Here is a 17,691-nt window from a genome sequence, read left to right as displayed (position 1 = left end):
TAATTAAAAGTACAATACATGCCCTGAAATACTTAGACAGGATCCTAAAGAATCAAATGCACAAGTCAACTCTGTCTTCTCTCTGGTAAAACAGCCACATTAAAATACTTAACACCACATCATTCTGGGAGCATTGAGTTCAAAATGGTATTAAAACAATCCAAGATTTAGGCCCACCTGATAACTGACTACCCTTCTCGGTGATTAAAGACAAATTTTTACTGCAAAACGTAGACTCTGCTTTTGGACTATCCATCAACTACAATGGACTCCCACCAAACTCCACAAAATAAGCCTAATCTAAGCAAACACATGCTGAGATGTGAAGAAACACCGGGCGATCTGGAACACATTACTCAGGTGCAGACAATGTGGCTCCTCTATAGGGAAATATCACAAATCTGATCCATAAGATAACAAATGTAAACCTTATCTTAGATCTCCTGATGATCACTCTGGGTATCATGTCCTATTCTTACCCCACACTATGTGGCAATCACAATTTAAAACTCATTGATCTTCTACTTACGCAGGGTATTAAACCATTCTCTCACAGTGGAAATCCAAAACCACTACCTCTCATAAAAAATGGTGGGAACTAAGCTACACCAGGAGTGCTAAAAATACCATATACTGCAAAGCGCATTCACGTCATAGCTCCAAGAAACCTTGGGCCAATCTAGATATATATCTGCAAAATGTAAACCTCCATAACCCACTAACTAATCCTACTGTCTGATAGGAACAGTCCTGGGCACACGTGGTGAGGTATAAAGGTGTTTCAGTAGTCTCTACTGATTAAGTATTTTGAGGTCGACACCAGTGTGTTCTTGAGCGATATTTGATGATAAAAAATCATATGGAATCAAACAATCAGCTGACATGTGTTTTGTCACAATGCATGGGCTTGTGACTCTTCAGGGCTACTCGGACGTGTGTCAAGTCGGGAAAGAATTATCTCTAAGCGTTAGCCGGTGGTACTGAGCGAGTGCAGGGTCTGGAAATCGGATGAGGCCTGATAATCGAATCTACACACAGGGTATGTGCGGGAGGGCGGGTTCACATGTCTGTCCGGCAGTGTGAGTATGGGGTCTGAAAGCCGTAAGTTGCCTGATACTCGATTCTACACATAGGGTATGTGCGGGAGGGAGGGTTCGCAAGTCTGTCCGGTCTTCAGACCTCTCCACCATAGTAGCAGATTGGCGAACCCACCCTCCCGCAAACACTTGGTGTGTAGACTCGATTATCAGGCCACATCGGCTTTCAAACCCCGTACTCGCTCTGCACCACCGGACAGACTTGCAAACCCGCCCTCCCACACACACCCTATGTGTAGAATCAAGTATCAGGCCACTTCCGACTTTCAGACCCCATACTTGCTCCCCACCAATGGACAGACTTGCGAACCTGCCCTCCCTCACACACCCTGTGTGTAGATTTGATAATCAGGCCTCATCGGGTTTCCAGACCCCGCACTCGCTCCGTACCACTGGCCAACGCTTAGTGATAATTCTTTCCCGACTTGACACACGTCCAAGAAGCCCTGAAGCGTCACAAGCCCATGCGTTGTGACAAAACACGTGTCGGCTGATTGTTTGATTCCATATGATTTTTTCTCATTAAATATCGCTCAAGAACACACTGGTGTCGACCTCAAAATACTTAATTAGTAGAGACTACCGCAACTCCCTTATATCCTCACCACGTGTGCCCAGGACTGTGCCTATTAAACCATTATGAGTTCTTGACTCACAATAACAACGGGAGTTAATGGGTACTTCCCCCGACCTGGCGGCACCGTTTCCACGACAGCACACATAACCCAGAAACGCATACTAGTCTGAGCGCCAATCTTCCTGAACATACCTAAAAACCCAGCACCCTAGTAATCCTACTGTCTTCCCACACACAACTAGAGCTACACGTCCTCACCTGACTCTACGTGCATAAGAATGAAGTGTGGACCCATTTCGTTCGTATTTTCTGTAGATTTCTTTTCTTTGCTTTCAGTTTTGCTAGATGTTGCCTCATCTCATTATGCTTATCCAACACCCGTATTTCCAAAAGCAAGAAATATGACTCTACGAAGGATTCTTGAGTGTTGCAAGATACTTCATACTTTGCTGTTCCTAGCAGATTGTACTATATCTATTTATTTACGACTATGTACGATTACTATATGTTTACAACCATATACTAAGATTTGTTAATTGCCTTTGCAATTTTTGATGTTGAGTTTACTCTCATGTGACTGATGTTGGAATACCTCATCACATTTCCTTTTACTGCCTGTACATGAATGTATTTCCCTATAAAATAACAATGAACATTTCTGAACAATAAAAATGCTAAACAAATTCTTTGATAGGCAGGCATGCACCAGAACCTTCCACCTTCCTATATTAATTCAGAAAATAAACACGAGAATATGGAATTCCACGTCACCAATGTTCAGGGCAGGTTTAATGTCTGTCTATAGTTTTGAGAAAAAAAGAGAACTATGGTTCTACCTTTGCAACTCTCAGCATGAAATCATCTTAGCAGCCTCCTTATGATGCACACTGCTGTTCTAAAGAAGAGAGAGGTCACAGCCCTCGGCATCCTGTTGTGCAGAGTGGAGAACCCCTGAATACCTACAGTCTCTCTTGTCAAAAGCATTGACAGTCTCTCTGTTCTTCTACTACTGACTTGTGTCTTAGGGAATGGCATAACTGAGAGCATATAAGGCATTTCAGTTGTTTAATTTGACCCAATTTAACAGAGATCTGATCAATCGCACTATCAACTGACTCATATGTAGCTTCACTTATCCTTTCCATAAATAGGAATACTGGAGCTAGGATGGAATTTACATAGTCTAACTTATTCAAATGTGGTCCTCCATTTGCTTTACTGGGTGCTAGAAAAGATTTAAATAGTAAAAGCTTATATTGAGTAGGTTATGCTCTGCAGAGTTAGTCACAGATATACGTACCTGGATATGAGGAGAACAAAGGGGGGGATGATAATCCTGGATGGTTGTGGCGCTACACCAAATATCGGCAATATCAGTATTTGTTAATCTCAATATCTTAGTTGTTGGGTGCCTAGGTATGGGTCATCATCCTTGCCCACAAATGATCCTTAGATCTAAAGATATTTCTGAAAACCTATCACACCAACTTAGAATATTCCACAAGAACACAATGTCATAAATTAATCCACAAAGTCAAATCAGATTGAAATAAATATATAGTTCTTTTAATCCACAAGGCTTTCTCCAAGTCCAGCCAACACGTGTTTCGTCGTATGGGCAGGTACCCACGACTTCATCAGGGCTGGGAAAGAAATAATACAAACAAATATTGTAGTCCCTCCATACATCGGGCAATGTTCATACTTTACATGTGGTTAATTCGTGATTTATCAATTATGATGTCATGCAAGTGGGATTATTCTTTACATGTTCTTAATCCACAAATTGTTGAATTACATTCATATTCTTCTATATTACAGAGTGAGTATTAATGAGTAATTGAAGAGGGAAAGGGAGATAGGACTCCCAAAGAGAGGATGAAAGATACCTCCACAGGAGGCAAATAAGTGCCCCACAACTCGTGAAATCAAAACATTTACCGGTAGCACCAGATTTCCTGGCATCACACTGGCACTATACCTCACCAATTATATGTCAGCCATAAACCCACGTGAGAGTCATCGCATAGATATTAGTGCAGTAAATCCCTCATCGGGTGAGCAATTATTGATAGCATTAGTGCTCAAGAAGTTATCAAGACTGAGCATCACAACTCAGGCTTACCTGATAATCAATTCTTGGTAGGTTATATGCCTGTAAATTATCATAAAGTATAGAAATCTTGTAACCTCATTATGAATATTATTATCATCTGTATAAACAAATGAGCCGGCCCAGAAACGTACCCTCTGGCTGGTTATAATTCTGACCCAGCCTCACACGGCTGGGTTGATAAATTCTCAAAGAACCCGGGTCTGTCCTCCTATCCACGCTGTGGTAAAATATGTATATATTGCATATTACCCAGATGATTATGAAATATATAGACACAGCCAATCTACTAAATTAATGATCAAATTGTCAGATTTTTTAGAACTCTTAAATAGTATCAGCATTATATCGTAGTCTAATGTCACATTCCCAAAAGGGGATCCGTTATTACAACTATATTATTTATGTCTCTCAGTTGCTTACCTTTCAATCGGTAATTTAAAAATATAGCCCAAGATGCGACCAAGATCGAATAGTAGGGATCCAATTCATTTGTGGGATCAGTTTCAGTTATTCGTCATGTAGGTAAAGAATATTATTAGCGTCACCCCAGCTACAGTTCGTACGAGGAAAAAGAAAAACACATACAGATGTTCGTCAGTATTCCGTATGTGTAATCTGAGGACAATTCTTGCTGTGTCTTAACGTTATATCGCTATATATCCATACCTTCGTATTGTGAAGTCCCGGGATAGATTCTGAAGCGTGTAGAGCTGGTCTCTCCGTTATTTGGAAGAACCGCATCTCCTAACCCGGAAATCGATTTAAATCAAACTGGCCTTCCTGCTTTGAGCTGCTAGAATGTCAGCACCAAAACGCGATGGCGCTCTAGTCCGCCATTTTAGGTCAGTAAAAAGTGCACAACCCCACAGTCATAGTGAAGCTATTGGTCGGAACAACTTTGTTGACAGCCCGAGATCCACAGTTAATCTCATGGTATAATATCGATCTAGAAGTAATGCGTCTTAAATATTTTTTCTCTCGAACATAACGTCATCTTATTGATTGTGTGTAACTAGTCACTAACTTCAACATTATCCTTCTCTATAAGCTTGGTAGTTAGGCGCTTTCACAGGGTGTGGCATTACATTAATATTGATAAGGTGTACCCGGTTTGAATTTAGGATACTATCGTCACCGGTAATGCCTGACACCGAAATGTGGGGCAGGACAAGTACATGTAGTGTGAAATATAAAACAGTATAGTAGGCCAGAATATTAGTCATATCTAATGATTCAATTCTATGAAAATATAATTCTAATACATAATTGATGAGGCATCCCTATATAGGTACATCATACTCATGTCTAAGTGAGTTCATTAATACATACAATATTTCTGTAGTGTTTGGGTGGATAGAGGGCACATTAGTCTTTCACTACGATTGTTTGTCTTTCATCATGCAACAATCACATGTACAGTTACTCTAAACGTCTATATCATACAGATAGACATATTGTGGTGACGTTAACGATATGAAAAGCATGTTATTCTCCCAAAAAATAATGTAATTCCTGGTCTGAGTTCATCCCATACTCCACCGCCTGCATTGTTAGGATCCATGATGCTTCTCTACGACGTAGAGGTAGTTCCCTATTGCCCCCTCTGGGGTCATTTCTGACCTGATCAATGGCACAAAAACCAATTGTTTTGTTCCTGCCTTGACTGGGACATTCATTAACATGTGTGGCAGTATTGTATCTTGCGTCATGGTGTCGAATCGCTCTTGCATGTTCAAATATCCTGTCTTTCAGCGCTCTTTTTTTCCACATTTACAGGTGATCAGGTATATTACAAAACAGCTATTGCAATTTAACATTTGTTTTATTCTGAATTCTCTTCCCATGTTATTGCAAAAAGTTTTTGTTTTGTTCATAGCCATGGGACATAATTTACACGTCCCACATTTGTGAAAGCCCACGCAATTTTGCGTTAGCCAATCTGGTGTTGTCTTAGGAGTTCATGGATAAGTGGGGCTCACCCAGGATTTGATGTTTTTCCCCCTTCTATAAGTAATTAGGGGCTGTTTTGCAATGTGATTGTTCAAAGATTTATCATTGTTTAATATCCACCAGTGTTTTTTCATGCTGTTTCTCAGTGTGATTGCTGCGTCATCATAGTTGGCAATAAGTCTAATTTTCGTGTTGCCACTATTTACATTCTCTTTATGTTGCAGTGTGGCATCCTTGGGTATACTGTTAATTCTGTGTTCTGCCTTCATAATTGTGTCTGCATCGTACCCAATGGCTCTAAATCTAGATCTCATATTGGTCTTACATTCTGAGAAGTCTCTGTCTTTGCTGCAATTCCTACGTGCTCGTGTCAGTTCTCCAAAGGGAATGGATTGGATCTGATGTTTTGGATGTGAGCTACCAGCATGTAATATGGCAATGCATGAAATTGGTTTTCTATATAGTTTGCTCTGTATTTTATTGTCCTCAATAAATAATGTAAGATCTAGGAATTCAATCTGAATCCTGCTTATAGAGTATTTGAGGTGTATTCCCATCATTTTAGAGATTCGGTATTCACAAAATTGTTTCAAACTGTTCATATCTCCAGCCCAAATGAGTAGACAGTCGTCAATGTAACGACCCCAATATATGATGGATTCGCTCCATTGTATACCACTAGGGCCCCAGATCCACTCCTCCTCAAACCTGCCCATGAACAGGTTCGCATACGAAGGAGAGAATCTGGACCCCATGGCAACACCCTGTTTCTGTCTGTACCAAGTGGTCTCAAATAAAAAAACATTGTTCTGTAGGATGAGATCCATCATCTTCATGAGCATCTCTGTGTGAGCCCACTGAGATGCTGGTCTTTTGTTAAGAAATTTCCTTGCGGCCATAAACATAGGTCTGTCCTGATGTACGTATAAAGGGAGGTGACGTCTAAGGTGGCCATAATCATACCATCCTCCCATGGTACATCTGAGATAATGCCTAGAATATGCTTGGTATCTTTAATATATGCTGGTAGATTTCATACTAGTGGTTGTAGGAAATTGTCCACATATTGTGACAATCTCTCCGTGGGGCCCCCTATGCTGAGATAATTGGTCTCCTTGGTGGTGATTGGGCATTTTTGTGTATCTTTGGGAGTGTGTAGATACAAGGGAACCTCGGTTTGTCTACTTTCAAGTATGTATATTCCTCCCTACTGATTCGGCCTTCATGCCACCATTCTTTAAGGTGTGTGTTGATAGTCGCCGTCAGGGGTCCAATTGGGTTCTCCCTGAGTTTCTCATAGCATGTTCTGTCTTTGAGTTGTGTCTGTATTTCTAAATTATAAGCCTCAGTATTCATTACCACAATGTTACCACCCTTATCCGCCTCTTTGATTGTAACATTGGGTAATTTGCTCAAATCCACTAGTGCTTGGCGTTCATATGATTACTTTTTTGGAACGGGGTATGGGTTTCTGCGCAAGGGAACAGGGAGATATACACAAATCTATGGTTGATCTGTTTAAATTCACGAGAAAATTGAAACTTAAAAAACATTTTGAATGTAATCCAAGTGTAAATAAAAGCATGGAAACAGAAACTCAAATTGTGACTCATTCCATACCGACAATACAGGATATTAGAGATTGTGAAATACTTTTATCTATTGTGGATGATGACAGAGACCACATGTCCATAGATGAATTACTCTTTGATCATGACATTGAACCAGATACTACCATATCGAGTGGTCTACATAACAAATCAAGATGGACCCCGACTCTACCAAGTGGAAATAGTGTAGATATGTTCCACAAATTGGTTACTGAGGACTTATATAACCACTTGAAACACAAAAAGAAACGCAAGAGGACATCTCCAGATAATCTAAGTATACATGAACGCCAAGCACTAGTGGATTCGAGCAAATTACCCAATGTTACCATCAAAGAGGCGGATAAGGGTGGTAACATTGTGGTAATGAATACTGAGGCTTACAATTTAGAAATACAGACACAACTCAAAGACAGAACATGCTAGGAGAAACTCAGGGAGAACCCAATTGGACCCCTGACGCCCTCTATCAACACACACCTTAAATGGTGGCATGAAGGCTGAATCAGTAGGGAGGAATATACATACTTGAAAGTAGACAAACCAAGGTTCCCTTGTATCTACACACTCCCAAAGATACACAAAAATGCCCAATCACCACCAGGGAGACCAATTATCTCGAGCATAGGGGGCCCCACGGAGAGATTGTCACAATATGTGGACAATTTCCTACAACCACTAGTGCGAAATCTACCAGCATATATTAAAGATACCAAGCATATTCTAGGCATTATCTCAGATGTACCATGGGAGGATGGTATGATTATGGCCACCTTAGACGTCACCTCCCTATATACGAACATCAGGACAGACATAGGTCTTATGGCCGCAAGGAAATTTCTTAACAAAAGACCAGCATCTCAGTGGGCTCACACAGAGATGCTCATGAAGATGATGGATCTCATCCTACAGAACAATGTTTTTTTATTTGAGACCACTTGGTACAGACAGAAACAGGGTGTTGCCATGGGGTCCAGATTCTCTCCTTCGTATGCGAACCTGTTCATGGGCAGGTTTGAGGAGGAGTGGATCTGGGGCCCTAGTGGTATACAATGGAGCGAATCCATCATATACTGGGGTCGTTACATTGACGACTGTCTACGCATTTGTGCTGGAGATATGAACAGTTTGAAACAATTTTGTGAATACCTAAACTCTAACATGATAGGAATACACCTCACATACTCTATAAGCAGGATTCAGATTGAATTCCTAGATCTTACATTATTTATTGAGGACAATAAAATACAGAGCAAACTATATAGAAAACCAACTTCATGCAATGCCATATTACATGCTGGTAGCTCACATCCAAAACATCAGATCCAATCCATTTCCTTTGGAGAACTGACACGAGCACGTAGGAATTGCAGCAAAGACAGAGACTTCTCAGAATGTAAGACCAATATGAAAAGAACTATATATTTATTTCAATCTGATTTGTCTTTGTGGATTAACTTATGACATTGTGTTCTTGTGGAATATTCTAAGTTGGTGTGATAGGTTTTCAGAAGTACCTGGAAATAATGATACGTACAGATTTACAGAGACTATAACAAGGTGATTGGTTTTGCTCAAAGTGTTGTAAAATTGCTAAATGAACCACAGCCTTCTTGTTAGAGGCTTGGGTACTGTCCTTCTGGGAGTGATCCATAGATTATCCCTGCAAGAAATGATATCTTAATATTGGCACTGAGATATGTACTTCCCCATAATACTGTGGGTAGGGTGTGGCTCAAAGCAGCTATCCTTACTCCACTGAGACACTGTTCCCAGACGCATGAAACATCTAGGTATGGTACAACCAGGCTACAAGTGGTGCAAAGTCATGAAATAACTGCTTTTGCTTGTAGAAACTCAACATTGCATACCAAGTCTTACCACCACTCTCCACTCAGTACTGTGCATCAAAGACTAGCCTGGACCTTCATGTCTCAAGTGCCACATAAAGCTGCCCCCCACCACCACCACAGTCTGCCACCTAGCTGCATATCTTTCAGCCTATAACACCCAATGGATGAGTATTGTGCTTTTCCATCTCAGTAACGCAAGACTCTCTTGGAACTACTAAGAGTAAAATCATGTCTCCAAATTGCTTGAATGGACGTTTGACATATTGGGTGTGGTTCACCTATTAGAATATCAAGGCAAGTCACCATAAAAAGTAAAGACTACTTTTTCAAAAAAATAAGGCACAGAAAAGGCAGAACAATTATTATTCTAAAAATGAATTTAAAAAAATAATCTTGTCCTGAAGATTAGTGGTCCACTGCTTTCACCAGTTTCCTGCAATACAGCCATATACATCTCACAGCCCTGCCAAAGGTACCACAGAAATGGCTATGTTAATGCCTCGTATTCAGGATTGGCCTAATACTAAATGAACTAACACCAGAAAGCCCACACAACAACAGATCTCCTGTTCATTTGGCTTAAGGTAGAGACTGTGCCACAGCTTTTTTAAATAAAAGACACACATTTGATGGACGGAATGCAGAACAAAGCAAAACATTCATCCCCAGTCAAGAGATCTGGGTTAAATCCATCATTCTTTTGCTCACCATGCCACCCCAGTTTAGACCTGGCCATATGCAAATCAGTCTTGACCATGTGCCTCATGGGACCAGTCCAGCCCGAACTGCCAAGCCAGATCCTCCCTGGACCGGAAACAAGCATCCTAGGACTGGTTTTGGGGTTTCACCCCTCTTCAGCCAGTATAGCTTGACTCCAGTGGCACAATGAGCCCAGGACGCATGTCTGGGCATACCATGCGCGCTTAGGGCGAGAAAGCAAAAGACACACAATTGATGGACGGAATGCAGAACAAATCAAAACATTCACCCCCAGTCAAGAGATCTGGGTTAAATCCATCATTCTTTTGCTCAACATGCCACCCAAGTTTAGACCTGGCCATATTTAAATCAATCTTGACCCTGTGCCTCATGGGAACAGTCCAGCCCGAACTGCCAAGCCAGGTCCTCCCTGGACCGGAAACAAGCATCCTAGGACCGGTTTCGGGGTTTCACCCCTCTTCAGCCAGGATAGCTTGATTCCAGTGGCACATCTGCATTCCATCCATCCATTGTGTGTCTTTTGCCAGCTTTTTAAAATGGCATCACTGCTTTGTCGTTTAAGCAAAAAAAAAAAAATGTTTTAACTTGTGGGCTGGAACTGCATCTCTGTTACCAGGAGACTGAATTGAAACCCTTCAAATCCAATAGGCTGTTCCTCCCTACCATGCAGCTCTTAACTCTCTTTTGCTACTTATCATTTGTTGGAAGTGGCTTCTATGCGTCAGCCTCTACCTTCTCAAACCAGGGAGTTAACTAAGCCGCTTACTTCACTCTAACCTCAGCTTCAAGAATTCCACTAAAGTCCATCTCTTTCATTAGCATCACTCACACCATGTCCTTTTCTGCCCTTGACTTGGTTCTATCCCTGTACCTAAGGAGGATTCTGTATTTTAGGCATCTGCTGCTAGACACATAGTAAATGTGGACTTCAAAGCTCACTCCTTGTTTTACCTGATTTTTCATTTTGTCATCAGTGGTAGTTCCCCATGACAGAATATAAACACAAAGAGCCTCATCATGATGTTGGTCAGTCAACCGACATCAACACCTGCTTCTGCCCACCGCCTTATGATGCGGCGGTCGGAGGCAGCATACGGAGGGACCACCTGCTGCTATTCCGACAGGCTCAGGCAGCCCATCAGCCCAGCGGTTGGAATGTAATCCCTCCAATAAAGACAGTGCCTTCCTGCCGTAAGGATTATCATGCCCCCTTTGTTCTCTCTATAGTTTTCAGATCTGGTGGGACAGCTCCAAAGGCACTGGTATAAATACAGAATAACATACAATGGATAGAGGTAAAGAGGCAGCGGAGCTCTTTGACAGTTTAGCAAGAGGTGAAACAGTGACAACCTCTTTAGCAAGTGGGAATACAAACAAAAAGAATGAAGGACTGAGGGATAAGTTTATTAAACTTGAGAGATTGAGAATTGCTGAAAACTTCAAATGGTGGGACGGAGCTACCCTAGAGCAGTATGTACGTTTGAAAAGGATACTTCGGGGGCTTCGTTCACAAATACTGCCGACTTACGATGATCTTGATGAGGATCTCCTATTAGCCTGGGAAAAGGAACTAATTTCCAACTCCAATAACCTTATGAACATCCTTATTGAAAATGCATCCCGTAAAGTTAAAAAACTTCAGAAGGAAATTGCACAAGTGGAATTGGAAATTAAGGAACTTAATCTTAAAGAGGCAACCGAAAAAAACTATGAGATACTAAAGGGGATACTAGATAAACATCAGATTGAAATCAAACAACGTAAGGCCCGCAAGTTAAAGAGAGATGAGATAGATTATGAACAAGGTAGGGTCTTCACCTATGCGAGGAAATACGACCATCTGATTGATAAAGGGACAAAGGGAACACCACAACAGGGACAGAACTCAACTCCTGTGAGCTCTGTATCAACATCCCTGGAGACCCTTCCTAGTGAGAATGAGACGGAGATCTCATCAGACGGCAGTACTCAGGGAAGTGCTTTTTTAAGAGAGGTAAAAAGAACGAAACGGGGAAACAGAGATCAGTCAAGACAAAAGGAAAATACAACAAAAAGACAAGGAGGGGAAAAAGAGGAGGAACCAATTCCAGGAAAACAGGGAATGAGATTGAGATCATGGAGGAAATAGCTGATCATACTGAAAAATTGAGGGGTGTGGAAGTGGTTAATCTCAGTGACAAGGTATTATCGAAAGATATGATTACTTTTTTGGAACGGGGTATGGGTTTCTGCCCAAGGGAACAGGGAGATATACACAAATCTATGGTTGATCTGTTTAAATTCACGAGAAAATTGAAACTTAAAAAACATTTTGAATGTAATCCAAGTGTAAATAAAAGCATGGAAACAGAAACTCAAATTGTGACTCATGCCATACCGACAATACAGGATATTAGAGATTGTGAAATACTTTTATCTATTGTGGATGATGACAGAGACCACATGTCCATAGATGAATTACTCTTTGATCATGACATTGAACAAGATACTACCATATCGAGTGGTCTACATAACAAATCAAGATGGACAACGACTTTACCAAGTGGAAATAGTGTAGATATGTTCCACAAATTGGTTACTGAGGACTTATATAACTACTTGAAACACAAAAAGAAACGCAAGATGACATCTCCAGATAATCTAAGTATACATGAATGCCAAGCACTAGTGGATTCAAGCAAATTACCCAATGTTACCATCAAAGAGGCGGATAAGGGTGGTAACATTGTGGTAATGAATACTGAGGCTTACAATTTAGAAATACAGACACAACTCAAAGACAGAACATGCTATGAGAAACTCAGGGAGAACCCAATTGGACCCCTGACGGTGACTAACAACACACACCTTAAAGAATGGTGGCAAGAAGGCCGAATCAGTAGGGAGGAATATACATACTTGAAAGTAGACAAACCGAGGTTCCCTTGTATCTACACACTCCCAAAGATACACAAAAATGCCCAATCACCACCAGGGAGACCAATTATCTCGAGCATAGGGGGCCCCACGGAGAGATTGTCACAATATGTGGACAATTTCCTACAACCACTAGTGCGAAATCTACCAGCATATATTAAAGATACCAAGCATATTCTAGGCATTATCTCAGATGTACCATGGGAGGATGGTATGATTATGGCCACCTTAGACGTCACCTCCCTTTATACGAACATCAGGGCAGACCTAGGTCTTATGGCCGCAAGGAAATTTCTAAACAAAAGACCAGCATCTCAGTGGGCTCACACAGAGATGCTCATGAAGATGATTGATCTCATCCTACAGAGCAATGTTTTTTTATTTGAGACCACTTGGTACAGACAGAAACAGGGTGTTGCCATGGGGTCCAGATTCTCTCCTTCGTATGCGAACCTGTTCATGGGCAGGTTTGAGGAGGAGTGGATCTGGGGCCCTAGTGGTATACAATGGAGCGAATCCATCATATATTGGGGTCGTTACATTGACGACTGTCTACTCATTTGGGCTAGAGATATGAACAGTTTGAAACAATTTTGTGAATACCTAATCTCTAAAATGATGGGAATACACCTCAAATACTCTATAAGCAGGATTCAGATTGAATTCCTAGATCTTACATTATTTATTGAGGACAATAAAATACAGAGCAAACTATATAGAAAACCAACTTCATGCAATGCCATATTACATGCTGGTAGCTCACATCCAAAACATCAGATAGATCCAATCCATTTCCTTTGGAAAACTGACACGAGCACGTAGGAATTGCAGCAAAGACAGAGACTTCTCAGAATGTAAGACCAATATGAAAAGAACTATATATTTATTTCAATCTGATTTGTCTTTGTGGATTAACTTATGACATTGTGTTCTTGTGGAATATTCTAAGTTGGTGTGATAGGTTTTCAGAAGTACCTGGAAATAATGATACGTACAGATTTACAGAGACTATAACAAGGTGATTGGTTTTGCTCAAAGTGTTGTAAAATTGCTAAATGTACCACAGCCTTCTTGTTAGAGGCTTGGGTACTGTCCTTCTGGTAGTGATCCATAGATTATCCCTGCAAGAAATGATATCTTAATATTGGCACTGAGATATGTACTTCCCAATAATACTGTGGGTAGGGTGTGGCTCAAAGCAGCTATCCTTACTGCACTGAGACACTGTTCCCAGACGCATGAAACATCTAGGTATGGTACAACCAGGCTACAAGTGGTGCAAAGTCATGAAATAACTTCTTTTGTTTTTAGAAACTCAACATTGCATACCAAGTCTTACCACCACTCTCCACTCAGTACTATGCATCAAAGACTAGCCTGGACCTTCATGTCTCAAGTGCTACATAAAGCTGCCCCCCGCCACCACCACAGTCTCCCACCTAGCTGCATATCTTTCAGCCATTAACACCCAAGGGATGAGTATTGTGCTTTTCCATCTCAGTAACGCAAGACTCTCTTGGAACTACTAAGAGTAAAATCATGTCTCCAAATTGCTTGAATGGACGTTTGACATATTGGGTGTGGTTCACCTATTAGAATATCAAGGCAAGTCACCATAAAAAGTAAAGACTACTTTTTCAAAAAAAAAGGCACAAAAAAGGCAGAACAATTATTATTCTAAAAATGAATTTAAAAAAATAATCTTGTCCTCAAGATTAGTGGTCCATTGCTTTCACCAGTTTCCTGCAATACAGCCATATACATCTCACAGCCCTGCCAAAGGTACCCCAGAAATGGCTATGTTAATGCCTCGTATTCAGGATTGGCCTAATACTAAATGAACTAACACCAGAAAGCCCACACAACAACAGATCTCCTGTTCATTTGGCTTAAGGTAGAGACTGCGCCACAGCTTTTTAAAATAAAAGACACACATTTGATGGACGGAATGCAGAACAAAGCAAAACATTCAGCCCCAGTAAAGAGATCTGGGTTAAATCCATCATTCTTTTGCTCACCATGCCACCCCAGTTTAGACCTGGCCATATGCAAATCAGTCTTGACCATGTGCCTCATGGGAACAGTCCAGCCCGAACTGCCAGCCAGATCCTTCCTGGACCGGAAACAAGCATCCTAGGACCGGTTTCGGGGTTTCACCCCTCTTCAGCCAGGATAGCTTGACTCCAGTGGCACAATGAGCCCAGGACGCACATCTGGGCATACCATGCGCACTTAGGGCGAGAAAGCAAAAGACACACAATTGATGGACGGAATGCAGAACAAATCAAAACATTCACCCCCAGTCAAGAGATCTGGGTTAAATCCATCATTCTTTTGCTCACCATGCCACCCCAGTTTAGACCTGGCCATATGCAAATCAGTCTTGACCCTGTGCCTCATGGGAACAGTCCAGCCCGAACTGCCAAGCCAGGTCCTCCCTGGACTGGAAACAAGCATCCTAGGACTGGTTTCGGGGTTTCACCCCTCTTCAGCCAGGATAGCTTGATTCCAGTGGCACACCTCCTGCATTCCCTCCATCCATTGTGTGTCTTTTGCCAGCTTTTTAAAATGGCATCACTGCTTTGTCGTATAAGCAAAAAAAAAATGTTTTAACTTGTGGGCTGGAACTGCATCTCTGTTACCAGGAGACTGAATTGAAACCCTTCAAATCCAATAGGCTGTTCCTTCCTGCCATGTAGCTCTTAACTCTCTTTTGCTACTTATCATTTGATGGAAGTGGCTTCTATGCGTCAGCTCTACCTTCTAAAACCAGGGAGTTAACTAAGCCGCTTACTTCACACTAACCTCAGCTTCAAGAATTCCACTAAAGTCCATCTCTTTCATTAGCATCACTCACACCATGTCCTTTTCTGCCCTTGACTTGGTTCTACCCCTGTACCTAAGGAGGATTCTGTATTTTAGGCATCTGCTGCTAGACACATAGTAAATGTGGACTTCAAAGCTCACTCCTTGTTTTACCTGATTTTTCATTTTGTCATCAGTGGTAGTTCCCCATGACAGAATATAAACACAAAGAGCCTCATCATGATGTTGGTCAGCCATCCGACATCGGCACCTGCTTTCTGCCCACCGCCTTATGATGCGTCGGTCGGAGGCAGCATACGGAGGGACCACCTGCTGCTATTCCGACAGGCTCAAGCAGCCCATCAGCCCAGCGGTTGGAATGTAATCCCTCCAATAAAGACAGTGCCTTCCTGCCGTAAGGATTAGGATGTCCCTTTTGGCCTGCGTTTCTATGGGGGGCCCTGCCCCTCAACGACCTCCACTATGGGGTATATGTATGGGTGCCCCCTAAACCTCTATTCAACGTGTGGCAGGCACTGCATGGTACCTGCCTCGCAATGCATGGATGTTTTAAATGTGTATCTTTTCTGCTGCAACCCACAGGACAACCCTCAATAGAAAATATACACTTTCAGACCACTGTGAAGGCGGTCGTATAATAATAGTGGAAGCAGGACCGCTGACTCCTTGTCAGGTGGTCCCGTTTCTGCCACAATGGCAGTAATTAGGGCTATAATGTTGAAAGCCCTGACATTGTCATACAGCAATTTCAGGGTTGAAAGTTCCTGGCAGAGTAGAATTGCACTGCCGTGTTCACAATTTAATCATTTGAGGCATTGTGCTCACCTCCCTTGATCAGAACAGGTTACCTGGTCTGCCCTTGGCCTGTAAAGAAACATTAACTTCACAAGACTGTGGCCCAAATCATGAGCACCACTAAAACACAAAAGGTGTAGTCAATCTCATCATTCCTGAAGGAAACTTGAAAAACTACTTCTGCATAATGTAAGCAGGACAATAATAAAAACATTACTTTTATACCCACAGGTTGATGAAAATCACTTAGACGATGCAATGGAAAGAACAATGGGTCATGAACTGATTGATACAAAGAAGAATCCAGGAAAAGCCATATCCGTGGGCAAGGAAGGTGTTACGATTAATGGTCGTTTTCCAGTCCTTCGTCTTGAGAAAGAAAACAATGGTGACCTGGCGTCTTCAAGGTATTGGATAAAATGAGCTTATGGGACTGATGAATGTTTAAATGGGCTTAATTTGTCACTATCCTTTAATATTTACAGAAATGTAAGTACAAATTAGAACAAATGAAAGCTTTTGCCAAAGGTGCATGGTAGTTATTTTACCAAATACATTATTGAATAATGATTGCTTCTGCTGTTCACCTTCTAAAAATCAAATCTCCTGAAGCTCATTTTTGTAAGCATAATTTCATAGAAAAAGATATTTGGACTCTGATTTATGCACAAAAATAATGCGTATATTTTGAGTGTACATATTTTCTGATTATGCAGACACTGGTTGGCTGGCCAGAAGGCCTTAGATTTTTTTTTTTTTTGCCACACAGGCATTTCCAAAAATATCAGATTACTGCTCTTGCTCCTTCACAAAGGAACGTGTCACTGGCAAGAACCACTGCATTCCTCCAGTTCCTCCATTTTGAAAGATCGAGACCTGCATGTTACACTTAGATACTGTCTTTGAGTGACGCCAAGACAGTGCTCAATTTGAGCAGGTCGTTTTCGGTGCTTGGAGCCTGCACTTAATTGGCAACACCGGCGCTGGCTACAGTCTGCCACAAGGTGGCGGTGTCTGGCTAATGTAGAGATGACCACAACAACAGTTAATTAATACTTCAATATACATTAAAAATGACAATTACTTGCCGCCCAAACGATTCTTATAGCTTCGGAGGCCTGAAATAGACCAAACTGTCACACATGTAAGAGTGTGAACATTAGTACTTGTGTTGTTATATCATTGGCAGTATGGCAGGGGCAATGTGTGGGCAAGCTGCAATGTCCTCCTG

General features: G+C 41.5%; 1 protein-coding gene across 2 annotated transcripts in view; it reads left to right on the top strand.

Moving 5' to 3' along the window:
* Positions 1 to 17,691, top strand: part of CLMN (calmin) — a 517,285-nt gene that overhangs the window by 452,273 nt on the left and 47,321 nt on the right. For both annotated transcript variants that reach the window (XM_086937734.1, XM_086937735.1), the window contains exon 10: positions 16,692 to 16,867. In XM_086937734.1, coding sequence (XP_086793860.1) covers positions 16,692 to 16,867 — 176 coding nt within the window. The remainder of the gene's footprint in view (positions 1 to 16,691; positions 16,868 to 17,691) is intronic.

Source organism: Lissotriton vulgaris, chromosome 9 (assembly GCF_964263255.1).
Source record: "Lissotriton vulgaris chromosome 9, aLisVul1.2, whole genome shotgun sequence".
NCBI lineage: Eukaryota > Metazoa > Chordata > Amphibia > Caudata > Salamandridae > Lissotriton > Lissotriton vulgaris.
The sequence above is the reverse complement of the archived record's forward strand: the minus strand, read 5'-3'. Positions and strand labels throughout refer to the sequence as shown.